The sequence below is a fragment of the Rhinopithecus bieti genome, unplaced genomic scaffold, assembly GCF_001698545.2.
Source record: "Rhinopithecus bieti isolate Rb0 unplaced genomic scaffold, ASM169854v2 scaffold_20175, whole genome shotgun sequence".
NCBI classification, from domain to species: Eukaryota; Metazoa; Chordata; class Mammalia; order Primates; family Cercopithecidae; genus Rhinopithecus; species Rhinopithecus bieti.
In genome coordinates this window covers 252,881-272,716 of record NW_016809984.1, presented here as the reverse complement: position 1 = coordinate 272,716, position 19,836 = coordinate 252,881, and the positions used below count along the sequence as shown (strand labels likewise).

The 19,836-nt window shown below is 48.1% G+C and overlaps 2 protein-coding genes across 4 annotated transcripts in view; both read right to left on the bottom strand.

The window, feature by feature from the left end:
* Positions 1 to 2,283: 2,283 nt before the first annotated feature.
* NDUFB2 (NADH:ubiquinone oxidoreductase subunit B2) lies at positions 2,284 to 12,132 on the bottom strand. Of its 3 annotated transcripts, none has more exons than XM_017891048.1 (4): positions 11,962 to 12,132; positions 5,844 to 5,988; positions 3,899 to 4,002; positions 2,284 to 2,361 (listed from the first exon to the last, which is right to left on the bottom strand). In XM_017891048.1, the coding sequence occupies exons 1-3, from the start codon at positions 12,057 to 12,059 to the stop codon at positions 3,928 to 3,930; spliced, it is 318 nt and encodes a 105-aa protein (XP_017746537.1). In that variant the 5' UTR covers positions 12,060 to 12,132; the 3' UTR covers positions 2,284 to 2,361; positions 3,899 to 3,927. The 3 variants fall into 3 exon arrangements, with proteins under 3 accessions (XP_017746537.1, XP_017746538.1, XP_017746539.1); XM_017891049.1 differs by lacking the exon at positions 11,962 to 12,132 and adding an exon at positions 11,406 to 11,942; XM_017891050.1 differs by lacking the exon at positions 11,962 to 12,132 and adding an exon at positions 10,344 to 10,852.
* Positions 12,133 to 14,803: 2,671 nt separating this feature from the next.
* The window catches only part of ADCK2 (aarF domain containing kinase 2), a 23,444-nt gene continuing 18,411 nt past the window's right edge, over positions 14,804 to 19,836 (bottom strand). Inside the window, exon 8 of the mRNA XM_017891066.1 lies at positions 14,804 to 15,261. Coding sequence (XP_017746555.1) covers positions 15,121 to 15,261 — 141 coding nt within the window. The 3' untranslated portion in view covers positions 14,804 to 15,120. The remainder of the gene's footprint in view (positions 15,262 to 19,836) is intronic.

The window sequence follows — 19,836 nt, the reverse complement described above, 5'->3', positions numbered from 1 at the left end:
AGGACAAGAAAAAATGAAACCTAAAAAGTACAAAGAGATTGGATAGTTTTTAAAGTAAAGACCTTAAACATGGCTTCATCAGCTCTGGCAGCTCACACACAGGTGAGTAAACACAAAACTGGGGAAGTGTCCCCAGCACCCCTTGCAAGAGGGACAGACTGCTGAAGCTGTCAGCAGGGGAGGGTGCAACTGTTCCACTTGCTTCAGCTTTTCCTGCCACGGTGCCTGCTCTGTGACATCCAAAGAGAACCAAAGTGGGACTGGAAACCCGGCTACTAGGAAAGCATATCATACCACACCCCAGCTTAAAAAGCCTGCCAGAGGCTGCTTGCTGCATTCAACCCAAAATCTAAACCTGTGACCCTGATCTGCTCACGAGATCTCGTCCCATCCTCTCCTCACCCGCTGGCGGTGCCCTGGACTTTCTGTGCTTTAAACACAGGAGTGACTGTGGTCCCATGCGAGACCGTGATTCCTGCTGTTCCTTACTCCCAGAACATTCTTTGCCCTCATACAACTGACGACTCCTACTTGTTCCATTTTCAGCTCAAATGCCTTCCCTGACCAGTCAGAAGTTCAAGATGCCTTCTTCGCCCATCTCTAGCACCTCACCCAGTGCCATTTCCTCCACAGCACTTGGTAAATCTCACTTGGGTTAGTGACTATCCGTCTACCCTTTCTAAAATCTTAAGTTCTCTGAGAACAGAACCTTTTCTTCTTTAGCACCAGATTCTCAATGCCTGGGTAGTCAAAAACCTAAACTGTAAAAAAGGGAGTCCACGCACAGTGGCTCACACCTGTAATCTCAGCACTTTGGGAAGCCAAGGCAGGAAGATCACCTGAGGCCTCGAGTTCAAGCAACATAGACTCTCTGTCAACACACACACACATTAGCCACGTGTGGTGGCACACACTTGTAGTCCCAGCTACTGGGGAAGCTGAGGCAGATCACTTGGGCCCAGAAGTCTGAGGCTGCAGTGAGCTAGGATCGCACCACTCCACTCCAGCTGGGGCGACCGAGACAGACCCTGTCTCTACAAAATAGACATACAGATACAGATTTAGATCTGTGGGTAGAGGAGAATTCTGTCCGGTCTCAGAGAGTTGGAAAGTGCTTTGCAACAAATTTTAGAAAAAGTAAAAACTCCTGCTTCACCCTTGTCTCCCATTCCTCTGGCCCTAAAAACTCCTAGTTAGAAGTATGCCTTAAGAATTGCACAACGGCCCCTCAACACAACTGCCCAGTCCACAGGAGCTACTTCATAAATCGACTGCATTGACCTCTAACCTTTGTCCACTCAGAGCAAGAATCCACTGCAATGGACAAAGGACAAGAGTTTTCACAGGAACTGCTGACACACAGCTAAGACACCAGCTGAGGAGGCAGCGGTACAGCGCTGCAGCTAAGGGTGAGCTCTGGAGTCCTCACCTTGCTGCCTACCAGCGTGTGATACTAAGCAAGTAACTTCATCTCTGTGAGCCTCACAGTCTTTATTGATAAATGGAGCTAATGCCTATCTATGTCAGTGGGGTGCCCAAGAGGATCAGCTGAAAGGCACTAAACCACTTAGCGCAGGAGTTGGAAAAAATAATAATCCATAACGGGTAGTTGCCATTATCAGACAGATCCAGGCCAGGCGAGGTGGCTCACACTTGTAATCCCAGCACTTTGGGAGGCCGAGGCAGGTCAATCACCTGAGGTCAGGAGTTTGACACCAGCCTGACCAGTATGGTGAAACCCCATCTCTACTAAAAATACAAAAATTAGGCCAGGCGCAGTGGCTCACGCCTGCAGTCCCAGCACTTTGGGAGGCCGAGGCAGGCAGATCACTTGAGTTCAGGAGTTCAAGACCAGCCTGGCTAACTCGGTGAAACCCCATCTCTAGTAAAAATAGCAAAAAATTAGCCAGGCGTGGTGGCGGGCACCTGTAGTCCCAGCTACTCAGGAGGCTGAGGCAGGAGAATGGAGTGAACCCGGGAGGCGGAGCTTGCAGTGAGCCGAGATCGCGCCACTGCACTCCAGCCTGGGCCATAGAGCTAGACTCCGTCTCAAAAAAAAAAAAAAAAAACACACACACACACACACAAATTAGCCGGCCGTGGTGGCAGGCGCCTGTAGTCTCAGCTACTTGGGAGGCTGAGACAGGATAATTGCTTGAACCCAGGAGGTGGAGGCTGCAGTGAGCCGAGATCGCACCACTGAACTCCAGCATGACAGAGTGAGACTTGTCCCCCACCCCGCTCCCACCACCCCACCTCCCCAAAAAAAGATCCATAACGCCATTCTCATTCTTGACCAAGCCACTTTAATTTGTAACTTTAAATATGAAGTCGATAATCCTCGAAATTCTCACCCGGCTCCTGCAGGAAAACAAAAGTAGAAAGCTTTAAGTACTTTTATATTCACTAATTCAAATCCATAATTCATTTATTCAATTATTCAAGTCTTTGTTGAGCACTGATCATGTGATAGCCTTGTAGAGGAGAGAAGCAAAATCACCCTTCAGGGTTTACAGTCCAGTCATTAAAACAAACTTGTTGGCCAGGCACAGTGGCTCACACCTGTAATCCCAACTCACTGGGAGGCTGAGGCAGGTGGATCACTTGAGTCCAGGAGTTTGAGATCAGCCTGGACAACATGGCGAAACCTCATCTCTATAAAATACGCAAAAATTAGCCAAGAGTGGTAGTCCCAGCTACTAAGAAGGCTGAGGCGGGAGAATCACTTGAGCTCAGGAGGTTGAGGTTACAGTGAGCCATGATCACACCGCTGCACTCTAGCCTGGATGACAGAATGAGACCCCATCTCAAAATAAAATAAAAAAATAAATAAATGTAATTTAATTTAAAAAATAAATATAATTAAAATAAAAGCATGTTAAATAAGAACATCTTAACCCCTAGGGGCCTATGGGGAAAGGGAAGCTTCTTAGTACCTCCCTTCTTAAAGAAAAACTCTTGACTTCCTGACCTGGAAAATGAAAAAGCCATAACCCTTTACTGTTTAAAGAGTTAATTTTCATATAGTTCTATATAGTAATATTCCCATATGCTGGATCTATTTAAATGTTGAAAGCAGGACACTGTAGTTTTGCAGCTACATACTGTAGGCTCCATCTGTCCTGTTCACCACTGTAGGCCTGTGCTTGGCACAGAACTGGCCTTAATATATCGTTGATCAGTGGATAGATAAATGAAACCCTAAAATTATAACCTAACTTAGAAAAAAAAATTTTTTATTATACAATGGGCCAGGTGTGGTGGCACACGCCTATAATCCCAGCACTTTGGGAGACCGAGGCAAGAGAATCATCTGAGCCCAGGAGTTCGAGACCAGCCTGGGCAACATAGTGACACCCTGGTCTCTACGAAATAAAAAACGTAAATAAAATAAAACATACAATGAAAAGAAGAAGAGACCAAAGCAAATGTGAAAACTTAAGACAGAAATCAGATACGTGGCCAGGCACAGTGGCTCACACCTGTAATCCCAGCACTTTGGGAGTCTGAGGCGGGCAGATCACTTGAGGTCAGGAGTTCGAGACCAGCCTGGCCAATGTGGCAAAACCCTGTCTCTACTAAAAATACAAAAATTAGCTGGGTGTGGTGGCGTGTGCCTGTAATCCCAGCTAATCACTTGAACGTGGAAGGCAGAGGTTGCAGTGAGCCAAGATCATGCCACTGCACTACAGCCTGGGCGACAGAGCAACTCTGTCTCCAAAAAAAAAAACAAAACAAACAAACAAACAAAAAAAACAAAAAGCAGATACAGGATTTGGTTAATTCTGCTTCATGCTGTTAGAATATGCAGTTTTTTCAAGTCCATCATAGGCATACAGTAAAAACTAATGTTTATGAAAAAAGGTAAATATGACAAAGAAATCTGGAGCACACCCACTTGTACAGAGTGAGTCTGAGTCTACATCTTCAGTCTGCATCATCAGGAGGGATACCTAGTTCTTCATCTGTCCACTGGAAAGGATCAGGATACGGAAAGTGACCCTGGTGACAACCATTTAAAAGAAAGAAAAGTCAAGAATTTACATTCCATGCAACTAATTAAATTGTGAAATAAATCTTGGAAAGAAAAAAAAACCAATATGGCTCAGCCCCTGACCACAGGAACAAATTCTACTTCAATTATTCAATGGCCCACCTGTTCTTTAGTTTGTTCATTATATGGGCTCTGGCCTGAATTTTAAAAGTTTCCCCATTTGGAGGTACCAGCCTAAGCCATTGGTACGTGTTTGTGATGGAGGGAGGATGGGGGAAGTGGACGCAACAGGTCTCAAAGGTTCCTGACATCCTGGCAGTCCTGGCAAAATATGTTTCCACCTCTCCTAACATTACTGCTGTGAAATGGAGAAGCCTCGGGAGACGCCTCAGGCGGGCTTCCTCATCTTCAATCCTGATCTAAGGGCTTATCTGGCTGCATCATCATCATCTCAGACCTCACAGCTATATACACTATACCCACTCCGGACAACTGACCGACAGTGAGGCAGGGGCACCTCAAATATTAAATGTGCTGCCCGTTCACAGACACCCAGGCAGCTCCTTACTGAAGGACAACAGCACAGAGAAGTTCTAAGAGAAATGGGATATGAAGCCACTTGATGCTTCTAAAACTTACATACTTAAGATTTTTTTCCTATCCTGGAAACAAACCCAAATTTACTAAAATTCAAAGTATTCTGGATCAACAAGCACAGATTTCAATGTCTTAAAGGTGTCATTTCCTAAAGAACAATCTGCCAATGTGGTAAAACCTCAGTTGAGGTTAACGATATGTTAGAAAATCACTAAAACTAACTTCCCTTCTCAAGACAAAAATTCACTCATATCCATCCCACCCAAACCTGGCTGCCCTGGGCCTCTGGACAGACTAGAAGACATTCGTCATTTAACGGAATCTAAGTGTGAAACCTAACCTACCAATGAACCGCTAGTTCAGAAGTTAAAAGAATTCATTTCTGGCCAGGGGCGGTGGCTCACGCCTGTGATCCCAACACTTTGGGAGGCCGAGGCAGGTGGATCACTTGAGGTCAGGAGTTTGACAGCAGCCTGGCCAACATGGTGAAACCCTGTCTCTACTAATAACAAAAAAAATTAGCCGGTGTGGTGGTACACAACTGTAGTCCCAGCTACTCAAGGGACTGAGGTACCAGAGTCACTTGAACCCAGGAGGCAGAGGCTGCAGCGAGCCGAGATCGTGCCACTGCACTCCAGCCTGGTGACAGAGTGAAACTGTCTCAAAAAAAAAGTTAGCTTCTAGTCTCCCTAGGATGGCAACCTAACAGAAACCTTAAGAAACGGACCACCTAACTATACATCCTCGTGTAAAAAAAAGGTGAGAAGATAACATGTTTCATTCAATAATAGGATTCTCACATATACATATGGACAACGTGGTGGCAAAGGGCTATGTCCAGACAGAGAAATGGTCTACAACAGGCCGGGCGCAGTGGCTCAAGCCTGTAATCCCAGCACTTTGGGAGGCCGAGACGGGCGGATCACGAGGTCAGGAGATCGAGACCATCCTGGCTAACACGGTGAAACCCCGTCTCTACTAAAAAATACAAAAAACTAGCCGGGCGAGGTGGCAGGCGCCTGTAGTCCCAGCTACTCGGGAGGCTGAGGCAGGAGAATGGCGTAAACCCAGGAGGCGCAGCTTGCAGTGAGCTGAGATCCAGCCACTGCACTCCAGCCTGGGTGACAGAGCGAGACTCCGTCTCAAAAAAAAAAAGAAATGGTCTACAACAGAAAAATAAACCAGTTAAGCTATTAATACATCCTCCCTCCCCCTACCCAAAAAACGACCAGAGCTCTTCTCCTGCACTTACCAGCACCTCTTCTGAGTCATGCCAAAAGCGCCAGAGGATCCAGAACCACATGAATCCACTTAAGAACTCGCCCTGGAACACCTGGGATCTGGTCAGCTGGGGGAACTGTCTATACCGGGGCTCAATGTGCACACCCCCACCGGCACTGCAAAACAAAACAACAAGGCTAACAGCGCGCCATGTTCTCAAAGCATGAAGTCATCCAGAACTCCTCTGAGTTACCTCCTAGAACCAAAGCTAATGTTTCTCATCTCCAATGAAATACAGACAGTTCACAATCCCTTGAAATACTCATTTTTTACTAAGCTTGCTTCATGTGTAGCAGCAAAAACTGACCAAAACTGACAAGAGGCTCATTTTGGTTTTCAATTAGTGAAGATTCATTCTTTTGCACTAGAAATTTGAATGTGTTGATTCTGGGGTTCCAGCCCCAAAGGTTTCAGTTAAGAGACTGTGAACTTGTTAGTAGGTCACTAACTTACTCAGAAAAATAAGTTAATTTTGTTTAGCTATCTATCTGAGAGGCAAATTATGTCCTCTGCCTATCACAATCTTTATTAAAAGGCAACCACATGGGAAAGAGGACTCGCAAACCCTATTAAATATGCTAACGGCTCTGAACAAAGAACTTTAAACAGTAAGTTTGATTACGTGTTTCTTTTTACTTCATTTAGACTTTTGACAAGTTGTGGCACAGAGTCCATAAGAGTTATAGTCAATGGATTCAGTTGGAGTATAAATACTATACGTTGCATCTAATTTAAATTATTTGCACCTACTGGGGCTATTCCTAAAACCTATTCAGCAGCCATACATACGCTAATACACAGAAGTGGATAAAAAAAATTTTAAAGAATTCCTATATAAAATATGTTTACCAATTTCATCTAGGTAGGAATCAGCTTATAAACCATATTCTCTTTTGTGCAGCACAGAAATTAGTACCTGTACAAAAAGTGCACTGAAATTTCTTGTCTTCATCATGCACAGATTCGTGAACAGTAACATGGCAGTGGTTCTTGATACATGGTAGCTAGGACTGTTGGTTTTGTTTGTTTGTTTGACAGACTCTCCCTCTGTCACCCAGGCTGAAGTGCCGTGGAACAATCTTGGCTCACTGCAACCTCCGCCTCCCGGGTTCAAGCAATCCTCCCGCCTCAGCCTCCCACATAGCTGGGACTACAGGTGTACGCCTCCATGCCCAGCTAATTTTCGTTTTTTAGTAGAGACGGGGTTTTACCATGTTGGCCAGACTGGTCTCGAACTCCTGACCTCAGGTGATCCACCCACCTTGGCCTCCCAAAGTGCTGGGATTACAATACAAGCGTGAGCCACGCTCCCGGCTGTTTTGTTTTTTTAAAGATAGGCTCTGTCGCCCAGGCTAGAGTGCACTGGTGTGACCTTAGCTCAAGCGATCCTTCTGCTGACTGAGCACCTCCTGGGCTCAAGCAGTCCTCCTGCCTCAGCCTCCCTCCCAAGTAGCTGGGACTACATACAAGTGTACACCCCCAGACCTGGCTAATTTTTATATTTTTTGTAGAGACAGGGTTTCCCTATGTTGCCAGGCTGGTAGACTGTTTTTATCCTCTCCCACTCTAAAAGATAACTGGCAGTTATCGAGTGTTTACCATGTGCCAGATACCACACTAAGCATTTTATAAGTTTTAACTCACTTAATTTTCGTAACCTTACGATAGGGCCTGTAATTATTAATGATTTACCAATGAGGTGCTATGTGATGGCAACGCCCAAGCTCTTGCCCACAAACACATACCATTAACAATTTTCTCCTTTTATTAATCAAAGACATAACTTTTAACTAGAATTCCAACCAGCATAAAACCAACGTTACCACATTGAAATGATAAATTCCATTTTTTTTTCTAAATAGTCATCCAAAATTTAGCACTTTTATTTGGAAGCCTCTATGTAGAGTACTGATAACTAGTTATGAATAAGGTGATGTTTATTTTTTGCAGATGTGTGTATATATGTACTTTTAAGTATGTTTAAAAGGTCCTACCAAATATCGCCACTTTACAACTTGAATGACATAGCATACTGTTTCCATAATGTCCTCATATACCATATTATTTATTCAAGATATTACATTATGTAAATAAACCATGCAGGATCATTCAATGTGGTGTAACATGAGCCTTTTTTTTTTTTTTTTTTTTTGAGACAGAGTCGCACTCTGCCTCCCAGTTCAACCAATTCTCCTGCGTCAGCCTCCCAAGTAGCTGGGATTACAGGCGTGCGCCACCATGCCCAGGTAATTTTTGTATTTTTAATAGAGACAGGGATTCCTTTTATGGTTTTGGCCCCCCCAGGGGCCTTTGATCCTCGAACCCTGAACTCAGTGATCCGCCTGCCCCTTGGCCCTTCCCAAAAGGTCCCTGGGGATAAAGTGCTGGGATTACAGACGTGAGCCACTGTGTCTGGCCAACAAGATCCTTATTCTTTGATAGCTTTTTGATACAATGTAGGTATAAGTGCCCAGCAGTAAAACTGATTAAAACAAGATTTGAAGGCCGGGCCCGGTGGCTCACGCCTGAAATCCCAGCACTTTGGGACACCAAGGCAGGTGGATCACCTGAGGTCGGGAGTTCAAGACCAGCCTGACCAACATGGAGAAACCCCATCTCTACTAAAAATACAAAATTACCCGGGCGTGGTGGCACATGCCTGTGGTCCCAGCTACTCAGGAGGCTGAAGCAGGAGAATCACCTGAACCTGGGAGGCAGAGATTGCAGTGAGCCGAGATCGCGCCATTGCACTCCAGCCTGGGCAACAAGAGCGAAACTCAGTCTCCAAAAAAAAAAAAAAGACTTGGGTAATGCCGATGCCAGCATTATAGTTCAAACCCATCTTAGCAGCTCCCCACGCTTCGTTATTGCTAGAGTGACATGTTGTTTTAATTACAACCTGAAGTAGGCACTGCAAGGTGGAAACCTTTTGGAACAAAGATTTGAAAGACTGCAATTATACCACAGGAACAATGACAACGGCTGCCGTGACTAAGGAATGTAGAGACTCAACACCTACTTCACGATGTTATGTTCCAAACCAGGTTGTGGACTGCACTGTGGCAAACTGGATACCCTGAACAACTCTCCAAATTAAACAACTGCGCTTCTAGATGAGATTTTTAAGATTTTTACAAACATCACTGACCAGGCACAAAAGGAAGGAATCCACCAAGGGCAAAATCCAAGTAAAAACAAGGCCCGGAAGCTAAGCAATCACTGACGCTGCCTTCACCGGGAGCCCTTGAACCTCCCCCAGCATAGCTACATGAGGTGTGGGGACAAGAGACGCAGCCTGGAGCCCACCCAAGGTGGGAGGGCTAATGACGAGATCGCTGAATAAAGCTGCGGCCCCATATGGTAAAAGGGTGAAGAAGAAATAAACCTTCCATGGACAAGGGAACACGAATTTGTTCTCAGAAGCCAGTCCTCAGGCAGATTTGCACCCAAATTCACACTACCTGCGTTGGGCCTGTGTAGACCAAAAACCCCAAGCCAAGAATTTCATGTGAGCTTGAATTGGGGCAGCGCCCTCAAGAGACTGAGAAGCAAGATCTCAAAGAAGTTCCAGGGAAAACAAGTTCAAGATCAAAAACCGTAAGGGAGTAAGACACTATGCGCAAGTCCTGTAAGAAGGAAAGAGAACAGAGAAAAAACAACATCCAAGGAAATAATGGCTGTTCCAACTTCGAATGTTTGAGAGTCAAGTTTAAAAACAAAAATGCACCATAACTGTTAGTTACTTTTTTATTTTTATTTTTTTGAGATGGGGTCTCACTCTGTCACCCAAGCTGGAGTGCAGTGGCGCGATCTCGGCTCACTGCAACCTCCGCCTCCTGGGCTCAAGCAATTCTCCTGCCTCAGCCTCCGCAGTAGCTGGGATTACAGGCGCGCACCATCATGCCCAGCTAATTTTTGTGTTTTTAGTAGAGATGGGGTTTCACTGTGTTGGCCAGGCTGGTCTGGAACTCCTGACCTCAGGTGATCTGCCTGCCTCAGCCTCCCCAAAGTGCTGGGATTACAGGCGTGAGCCACCGCGCCTGGCCAAAGTTACATTTTTAACACATAAATCAGACCACATTACTTTCCTGCTTTAAAACTCCAATGGCTCCCCGTGATTCTTAGAATAAAATCCCGAGTCCTCCAAAGCCCTCTCTAATCTGACCCCACACTTGTCCCTGTGACCTGGTGTCTCCCACTCTTCGCCTGCGCTCCACTCCAGCCTGGCCTCCTGCCAACCCTGCGGGCTCCGGCCTCTCCACCTGATGCCTCCTCTGCCCTCTTATGTCCACCGGGCTCTTCCCTTGAGGTCTCTGCATGGCTGACTTCTCATCCCTCAGGTCCCGCTTCAAACCACACTCCCAGGCATCCCCACGCCATCCCCAAATACAATATCCCTTCTACTTTCACACCACGCATTCTCCACATTAATCCCCAGCTGTATTCTTCTCTTCGTAATCCTTGATAGTACCTAAAAACGTCCTTCTTTTCTACTTGTGTCTCTCCTGTCCAGAATGTACGCTTCATTCTCTCTCGCGTATTCTGCTATATCCTCAGCACCTACACAGGAGCGGGCATAGAGAAGACGCTCCATAAATACGTACGCACTTAATTATCACCCTCTGAAATCAGCGTGTGCTACGAACAAGCCAATACCTCAGGGAGGAGCAGCATCCCCCCATCTCCTCACGCAGGACCAAGGGCCGTCGCTCGTGACTCTCCATCACTCTCTTTGCCCAAGTCTCAGAGGGCTTTGCCTTCTGCCCACCCCACACCTGCCCCAGCTCCAGTTTCTTAATCCATGTGGGACTTCACGCAAGTCACTCCTTTCATTTCCTGGACCTCAGTTCCTTAATAACAAAAATAGTTAAAGAATACTTGTATGGTCCTTGGCAGGCACCAGCAATTGTTTTAAACACTTTAGTGAGGCCAGGCGCAGTGGCTCACGCCTGTATTCCCAACACTTTGGGAGGCCAAGGCTGGAGGATCACCTGAGCCCAGGAGTTACAGACTGCAGTGAGCTGGGATCGCGCCACTGCACTCCAGCCTGCGCGACAGAGTTAGACTCCATCTCTTAAAACACACACACACATACACACAAAACAAAACACGCTTTAGACAACAGTGACTCATTTAGTTCCTTACAAATGGACGCTAAATGGGTGAGAAACTGAGGCATTAAGAGAATAAGAAACTCTTCCAAGGTTCCGCTGCTGGAGTGTGGCAGAGGTGGGATTTGAACCCAGCCACTGTGGGGCCAGAACCCCGCTTGGAATCACGACCCCACAATGCCTCTTGGTAAAGTGTAGCTGATGATCTAAGGGATCCGAAATCATCCATTACTCTTTTCCAGCCCTGCTCTTACGGAATCTCTGCACACCACCAACTCGGCTTCGGCAGCTGCTCCCGGCCTCGACCCCCGGCCCTCAGCCCTCCGGTCAGCGTCTCGGGCCACCTCGCGGGCGGCTCTGCCCGTCACTCTCCTAAACGCCACAGCTGCCCCAGCGTGGGCTTCCGGCTTTCTTCCTCTCACCCGACAGCGACAGCGGTCTCTCTGGGCGGTCGCCTCCACTCCCTGCAGTCGGAGTGATGCTTCAGCATTAAAAAGCCGTCACGTGACGTCTCTGATTAAAGGCTGCCCAACCGACTCTACCCTAAATTCCGCAGCCAGGTACCAGGACCCTGGACCGCGCCCTCCCTAGGCGTCACCGCCGCCGCCCTCCGCCTCGCTCCAGCAGCGTCCACAAACGCCGCGCAGGCTGCTGCCTCCGCCTGGACAGCCCGCGCCGGCGCCCACTAGCTCAGCCGCTCTGCATTCACGCGTGCGTCTCCCGAGGGCAGGTAGCCCCTACGAACAGGACAGCCCCGCACACGGTGTCCCATCTGGCTAACGAAGTTTCTCCCTGTCTCCCTCCGCCCAGTTGGGTCCCTCTCCCCGAGCCGCGGCGTCAGGGGACGGGCGGACTACATGTCCCAGCATGCCTCAGGATGCGGCCTCTCCAGGCGCCCCAGTCAAGGTGAGAGCGTCCCAGGGACCCGCGCTGTCCGCTACAGGCCGGCGAGGCCCCCATCCCCAGCCGGACACTCACTGACGGACTCCACCATCTCCAGCCGTCCGTGCGCGGCCGCTTCTGAAAAGGCGGCCTCCAACGCGAGCGAAAGACGCCAGCCGAGTCAGGGCGTACATACTCGCCTGCGTCAGTCCCGCAGTCCCCAGCCGCCTCGCCCCAGCCTACTTCACTTCCTCGGCGCCCCGCCTTCCGTGACGTCACGGAGTCGCCCATCTCCAGGAGTGGGGGAGCCGGCAGTTGCTCCCGACCCAAATTAGCTGTGGGTCCTTTAGCTGCAGGAAGCCTCTCTCCTGAGAGCAAAGCCCACGCATAGCTTATGGTTGCTGAGCTGCCCCGTGCCTCCTGAAACAGCTTGTTGGTTGCCCCTCTGATCCTGTAGGGCTCTCCCCCTGTTCTCCTGCCCCTCCTAAAACTGAGTGGTGTATAATTTTTTTTTTTTTTTTTTTTTTTTGGAGACAAGGCCTTCCTCTGTCGCCCAGGCTGGAATGCAATGACACCATCTCGGCTCACTGCAACCTCTGCCTCCCAGGTTCAAGCGATTCCCTTGCCTCAGCTTCCCGAGTAGCTGGGATTACAGGCGCGCGCCACTGCGCCAGGCTAATTTTTGTATTTTTAGTAGAGACGCGTTTTCACCATGTTTGCCAGGCTGGTCTCGAACTCCTGAGCTTAGGTGATTTGCCCGCCTCAGCCTCCCAAAGTGCTGGGGTTACAGACGTCAGCCACCGCTCCCGGAACGGTGTATAAATTAGAGGAGATCATCCGCTATCTTCTGGATGAAAGTTGACTTTCCAGTCGACATGGAATAGTGTGGCTTTAATACTGAAGCATACTTATTTGTTTTCCAGATATTCGCTAAGAACTCTAAGGGCAAATATCCCTTTCTGCGTTTTGCAGGCCGCATCGTGGCCCTCTTCTGGTTATCAGATGAACACCCTATTTGAACGGATGTATTTCAGAAAGTGAGGGAAGGGATGCCAAGCGCTACCACCGAGCACTCAGCTTCTAAATGCAAATAAGATTCCCATTCAAATTTTAACTAACTGTGAGGACAGACTCTAGGTGACCTAACATACAGCATCTAAGTAAGCCCAAATCAAGAAGCTACTCTGGAGCTGGAAGTAGAAAACAAAGAGATGAGGAAAAAAAGTTGTTCACAAAATTTTATGTTAACTTAATTCCCTACTCTGAAAGGTTCACTTGATTTCCCCCTCCCTATAGGTTTTGTTGAGACCAAGTCTCACTCTGTTGCCCAGGCTGGATTCAGTAGTACGATCTGGGCTCACTGCGACCTCCGCCTCCCGGGTCCAAGCGATTCTCCTGCCTCAGCCTCCCGATTAGCTGGGACTACAGGCACCCGCCACCACACCCGGCTAATTTTTGTATTTTTAGTAGAGACAGGGTTTCACCATGTTGGCCAGGCTGGTCTCAAACTCCTGACCTCAGGTAATCTGCCTGCCTCAACCTCCCAAAGTGCTGGATAACAGGCATAAGCCACTGCGCTGGCCCATGTGCCCCTTTTCTATTGCTGCTGTAACAGCTCCTAGGAACTGAGGCCCTGGGCCCAACACCCCCCAAGCTCACCTGGCATCAGATCCACCCAGTGAAGCCTGGAGATGCAGCCGCCTTAGGAAAGACCCTGAGCCAGAGGACCCAGCTGCACCCAGATTTCTGACCCACAGAAACTGGGAGACAATAAATGCTGTTGTTTTAAGCCACTATATTTTGGGATGGTTCGTACACAGCAATAGATAATACAGGCCACAAATGGCTTGATTCGATTCACTGGCTTTAAGGCTGTGTTGCCATAGGCTCGGGGAGGAGACTGCTGTCTTTTTGTCCCCCTCCCGCCTCCACACTGTACCTGAATGTGCACTGGCACAAGGAGCTGTGTGACCAGCTGGTGTGCTCTCTCCCAGCCATCTGGAGCTATCCCAACCCCTCTCTGCCTGCCTTGAACGCCCCAAGACCTGGGAAGGAAAAAATAACATCACCTCCCTAGAAAAAAACTGCACCAAAGGAATCTCTGTCCACCTAAACCATACTGCTCCCTGAAAGACAGGAATGAGGAACTTTATCCTGGAGAAGGAAAAAATGGAAGAAACTAGTCCTGTGGTCAGGGCAGGGCTTTTGGAGAGCACAAGGGCTTGACTCCATTCGCTGCCTAGTGGTTTCTAAGACGAGCAATATAATCTATGAAGGTGCAGGGATAAAATGTGATTTTACCTAAAAAAAAAAAGAGAGAGAGATATTAAGCTTTACAAATATCCCCCCTCCAGGCTGACCCCCAGGCCCCTCCTAGTCTGCCAGCCGGCCACATCAGCTCAGCTCTGAGAAGAAAGCCCATGGTTGGGCCTGGTGGAGAGGGGCAGGCAGTGGTCACTGCAGGTATGTCCCCGGGCACTGCCATGGAGAAGAGGACATACTGGTTATATTAACTCTGTTCCTATTCACCAAAATTAATGCCTGCAAGTGGACAGGCGCAGACACTGTGGCAGAGAAACTGTAGTTCCAGACTAGCGTGTGAACCCGGGACCATGTTAAGGAAGTAGCCAAACTGTTCTGCTCATGTGCCCAGTATGTCAGCCACTTTCATCAGTTTTGTTTTACCTCATAATAAAAGTTAGCAAGATAATTTGAAGTACAATGAAATTTGCCCTAAGTGTATATTTATGCTGGCAGGTAGCACCTGCAGGAAATTTATACATAAATTGTGTGTGTGTGTGGGTGGGGGTGGGGGTGTGTGTGTGCGCGCGCGCACTATGGATCAATAGGACTTGATGGCATTTTCTAACCTGAATATCAAAGTCTGGGAACTACCAGCAGGACCCACCTGACCAGGGAGTACAGCGGGTCAAGAAAAGAGAAAAACAGGAAAACAAAATAAATTTATTCGTCCGCCTACACAGAACATTTTCCCTGAAGGAGAGTGTCCCTGGCACCTGGCCCAGCTTCCACAATGGAATGGATAGGCCCCTTCCCTCCTTTTACTCCCTAATTGGCCCAAAGCTTTTGAACAGACCCTCAAACCAAGCGGAGGAAGCCATGATGTGCCTTCTACCCCTGGAGGGTCACATTTGAAATTGGTGTCCCAATTTTAAAACATCCCAGCTGCCATAGGAGAGGCTCTTGGAAGTAGCCTCCAGCTCTTGACAAGGGCCCACACAGGCCACTGCCCCATCACGGGGGGCACACTGGGCCTGTGAGGAGGAAGGGCCTCGCTGCCTCCAGGATGTCCAGTTTGGGGTCCAGCGAGCGGCCAAGCCCCTCCAACACCATGATGGCAAATACAATGGAGGCAAAGTTGCTCTCAAGCTTTACCTGGAACAGAAAAACAGAACAGTTCATCTCGGAACCTACTGATACAGGGACATGTGTCCTGGATAATCACCTTGCTGTCCACTCTCAGCCTCCCTCAGACCTGCCCACGGGATGTTTACCATCTACCTGACATTCTCTTCTCTACGGCATCATCTCCCCAACCATCTCATCTACTCGCCCAGCCTCCCATCTACTGGAAACACTAAGGAAAAATCTAGGGGTGCGGAATATACTTTTCTAGGTTTGTGTCCATTTGTGCGTATGAATGAATGACCAAATAAATCTTTCACACATATCCCAGACTCTGTACATTTAAATACAGGTCATTCTTCAAAACCTATGGTAACCTGTATGTATGTAGGTATATATGTATTTTATAGACAGGGTCTCACTGTCACCTAGGCTGGAGTGCATTGGCAAGATCACAGCTCACTGCAGCCTTGAGCCCCTGGACTTAATGGATCCTTCTGCCTCAGCCTCCTGAGACTGGGACTCTTTTGTAAACAGAGGGTCTTGCAATGTTGACGAGGCTGATTTCGAACTCCTAGCCCCAAGGAATCCTCCCACCTTGGCCGCCCCAAGTGCTGAGATTACAGGCAGGAGCCACGTCAGCTGGTCTACAATAGCCTTTTTAAGAGACAACACACAGGCTAGGCGCGGTGGCTCATGCCTGTGATCCCAGCACTTTGGGAGGCCGAGGTGAGTGGATCACGAGGTCAGGAGATCAAGACCATCCTGGCTAACACAGTGAAACCCTGTCTCTACTAAAAATACAAAAAAATTAGCTGGGCATGGTGGCAGGCACCTGTGGTCCCAGCTACTCGGGAAGCTGAGGCAGGAGAATGGCGTGAACCCAGGAGGTGGAGCTTGCAGTGAGCCGAGATTGCACCACTGCACTCCAGTCTGGGCAACAGAGTGAAACTGCATCTCAAAAAATAATAATAATAATAAGAGACAATACACAATTGACTGCTCAAACAGGGTACAGCTATCCCTTTGGAGCCAGATTAGTAGCAATAGCAATTGACATGGATTATTCAACTGTTCTTCAAAAGTATCATCATTATCCCCATTCTATAGAGAAAGAAGCTGTGGCTCAGAGAGGTTCAATGACTTGCTCAAGGCCACTAAGTGAGGAGGAATAGAGCCAGATTTAAACCTAGAAGAACAGGAATCTGCTTTTTAAGTGGACAGAAGGTCAGGAAATGGAAGGTTGAATCATGGGAAATATTCTTTGTTAGAAATTAAAAAGTATTTGTCTCCATTAAGGGCTGGAAGGTTGTCAGGGGTTGGGCTGATCTAGAAGCAGCAATATGTGAAGCCCAGGAGCAGCTTGTGGAGTTCCAGCCTGGCAGACTGGCCACACAGGCTCCGGTCCAGGTGGGAACCCAGGGCTCCAACACCTCTGGGAATGCTTTCATTCTGAAGCTGGGTAGTGGGTTCTTGGTGTGGATTGGATTCCTTTACCTCTATGTTACTGTCAAATACTTTATTTTTAAAAATTAAGTGCTACCTGAATAGATATTTCTTCTAAGGAAGATATATAAATGGCCAACTGGCATATGAAAAGATGTTCAACATCATGAATCAGTAGAGAAATGCAATCAAAACCACAATGAGACATCACCTCACACCATTAGGATGGCCACAAAAAACAAAACAAAATGACAACTGTTGGTGAGGATGAGAAAAACGACCCCTTCTGTACTGTTGGTGGGCATATAAAATGGTACAGCTCCTATGGAAGTCCCTCAAAAACTAAAAACATACCATAGGATCCAGAAAACCCATTTTGGGGTATATGTTTAAAAATTGGAAAGCCAGAATACAATTTATAGACCTTACTGGCTACATTAAACATTTTTAAAACTTTTCTAAAATTTGAAAGTAGGATCTTGGAAAGGTATTTACACGTTCATGTTCACTGCAGCATTATTCACTATAACCGAGAAGTGGAAACAACCCAGTGAACATCAACAGAGTAACAGGCCGGGCGCGGCGGCTCACACCTGTAATCCCAGCACTTCGGGAGGCTGAGGCGGGCGGGTCACCTGAGTTCAGGAGTTCGAGACCAGCCTGGCCAACATGGCAAAACCCCATCTCTACTAAAAATACAAAAATTAGCTGGGCATGGTGGCGGGTGCCTGTAATCCCAGTTACTTGGGAGGCTAAGGCACGAGAATCGTTTGAATCCGGGAAGCAGAGGTTGCAGTGAGCCAAGATTGCACCACTGCACTCCAGCCTGGGCGAAAGAGTGAGACCCTGTCTCAAAAGGAAATCCTGTCACATGTTACAACATGGATGAAACCTGGGGACACTATATTGAGTAAAACAAGCCAATCACAAAAGGACAATATACTGTATAATTCCGTTTATATGAAATATCTAGAGTAGCCAAAATCATGGAAACATAAAACAGCATGGTGGTTCCCAGGGCTGGGTGGAGAGGGGAATGGGGAGCTAGTCAATTTGCACAATGCTATACTATGCATCTGGAGAGGGTTGGGGGGTAAATTTTTTGTGTTTTTCATCACAATGAAAAATTTGTAAATGTTTTCAAACTTAAGTGCCTAGTGAAGTGCTTAGAATGCAGTAGCTGCCCTAGACCCTCTGTCTGCTCTTCCATCCTAGGAATAGCAGCAGCAAACACTCAAGGCCCCTCACCCACCATGCCCCAAACTATGTGGGGAGCAGATGTTCAGAGTGACCCACGGAGGCAGGAGGACCCAGCAGCAGGTGGGGGCTCGGCCCACATGGCCACAAGTGAGCTGCTGGGCCTCTCAGCTTTGGTGCCTGCCTCTTGGAACACTGAGGGGATAAACTGGATACTAATAGATGTCATATAGCTAAGCGAGGTACCACAGGGCAAGCAGAGGGGGCCACAGCACAGCACTGTAAGTACAATCACCATGGCCTCTGCGGGCTGAGAACTGCTGGCACAGGTCAGCACTGCTGGGCGAAGGGGCTGACGGAAGCCTTTCCGCCTGCTCCAGGCCCCGTGCTCTCAGCTCCCAAGAGTGCACATCCATTCCTGTTCCTCTCTGAGCTACTCGCTAGCAACGGTTGAGGCTCTCCCCTAAGACTAAGGCAACACTTAAGCTGTTTTTACAACAGAACTTTGCCAAAGTTTTAGAAAGCATGAAAAGTTTTCACCAAAACTAAAACAAAAAACCCCACCAACAAAGCCAACCCAAGCTCTGGAGTTAGAGACAGGGGTCCAGACTGTGGCTTCACCATGCACAGGACATGGATAATTACTTAACCTCTGTCCTCCATCTCCTGATGGGGACAAAACAGTGGGGCTCCTACCCGCCTGTGGGACTGTCCTGACATTGAGCTGAGGTGTGTGGAAAGCACCTGGCCTCTCCCAGATGGTGAGCTTCACACACACACCAGTGGCAGCCCTAACTGCTCCCATCACTCCTGGGGGCCCTAACTGCTCCCATCAGGCTGAGGGACCCTTCGGTCTGTATCTCAGTTGAGTCCCAAGCGCATGGCTATTGCAGAGCACTGTGGGAGCAGCAGAGCCAGCACCTGGCCTGGGTCCTGGGTCCTATGACAAACCCTGGCTCTGCTGTGAGGTCGACCAGATGAGCTGCCCGCCTGTCCTCCAGCATACCCACTACAGGATGAAGGGGTCAGAGCAGACAGGAAGCTCCTTTCTGGCTCTTACTTCTATGTTATTATTCTTGCCAGCTGCTGCCATTTCCACGTAATGTTTCCTTCTTAGATTGTAGACCCTCAACAGATGCAATGGAAAAGGCCATCTTCCGACAAGGTCCTCCCTTCTCCACCTTCAACACTGCTTGCCCCTGGCCAGCAGCCTTAAAGAGTGCCCGAGACTAGGCTCCATGACAAGGCAACAGAGGCAGCGCACAGGCTAAGATGAACCATGAGGCCAGCTCCCTCTAATGGACTGCAGCAGCCAGGCAGGGGCCATAACAGTCCCGCTAGGGTCTCTGAAAGCACCAGAACACGAGGCATGACCCTCTCGAGTGGACCCTGGACCCCAGGACTTCATTCCACCAGGAAAGAGCTAAGCATGACTTACATTAACACAAGCATCAAGAATGTGAACCAAGGAGGGAAAGACATGAAAAGCCAGAGGTAGAGGCTGTTTCTACATTTTAAAATACACTTTTCTACATTTAAATGTCACAGATACTTAGACTGCACTGACTTGACAGATACACAGACTAACTGTGCTACAAAGCACTTGTTACAAATGGCTTGTTACTAAAAATGCCTTCAAAATATATAATAGGCCGGGCGCAGTGGCTCATGCCTGTAATCCCAACACTTTGGGAGGCTGAGAAGGGTGGATCACCTGAGGTCAGGAGTTCGAGACCAGCCTGGCCAACATGGTGAAATCCCATCTCTACTAAAAATACAAAAATTAGCCAGGCATGGAGGTGCGTGCCTGTAATCCCAGCTACTCAGGAGACTGAGACAAGAGACTCACTGGAACCCAGGAAGCAGAGGCTGCAGTCAGCCGAGATTGTGCCACTGCACTCCAGCCTGGGCAACAGAGTGAGACTGTGTCTCAAAAAAAAAAAAAAAAAAAAAAAAAAAAAA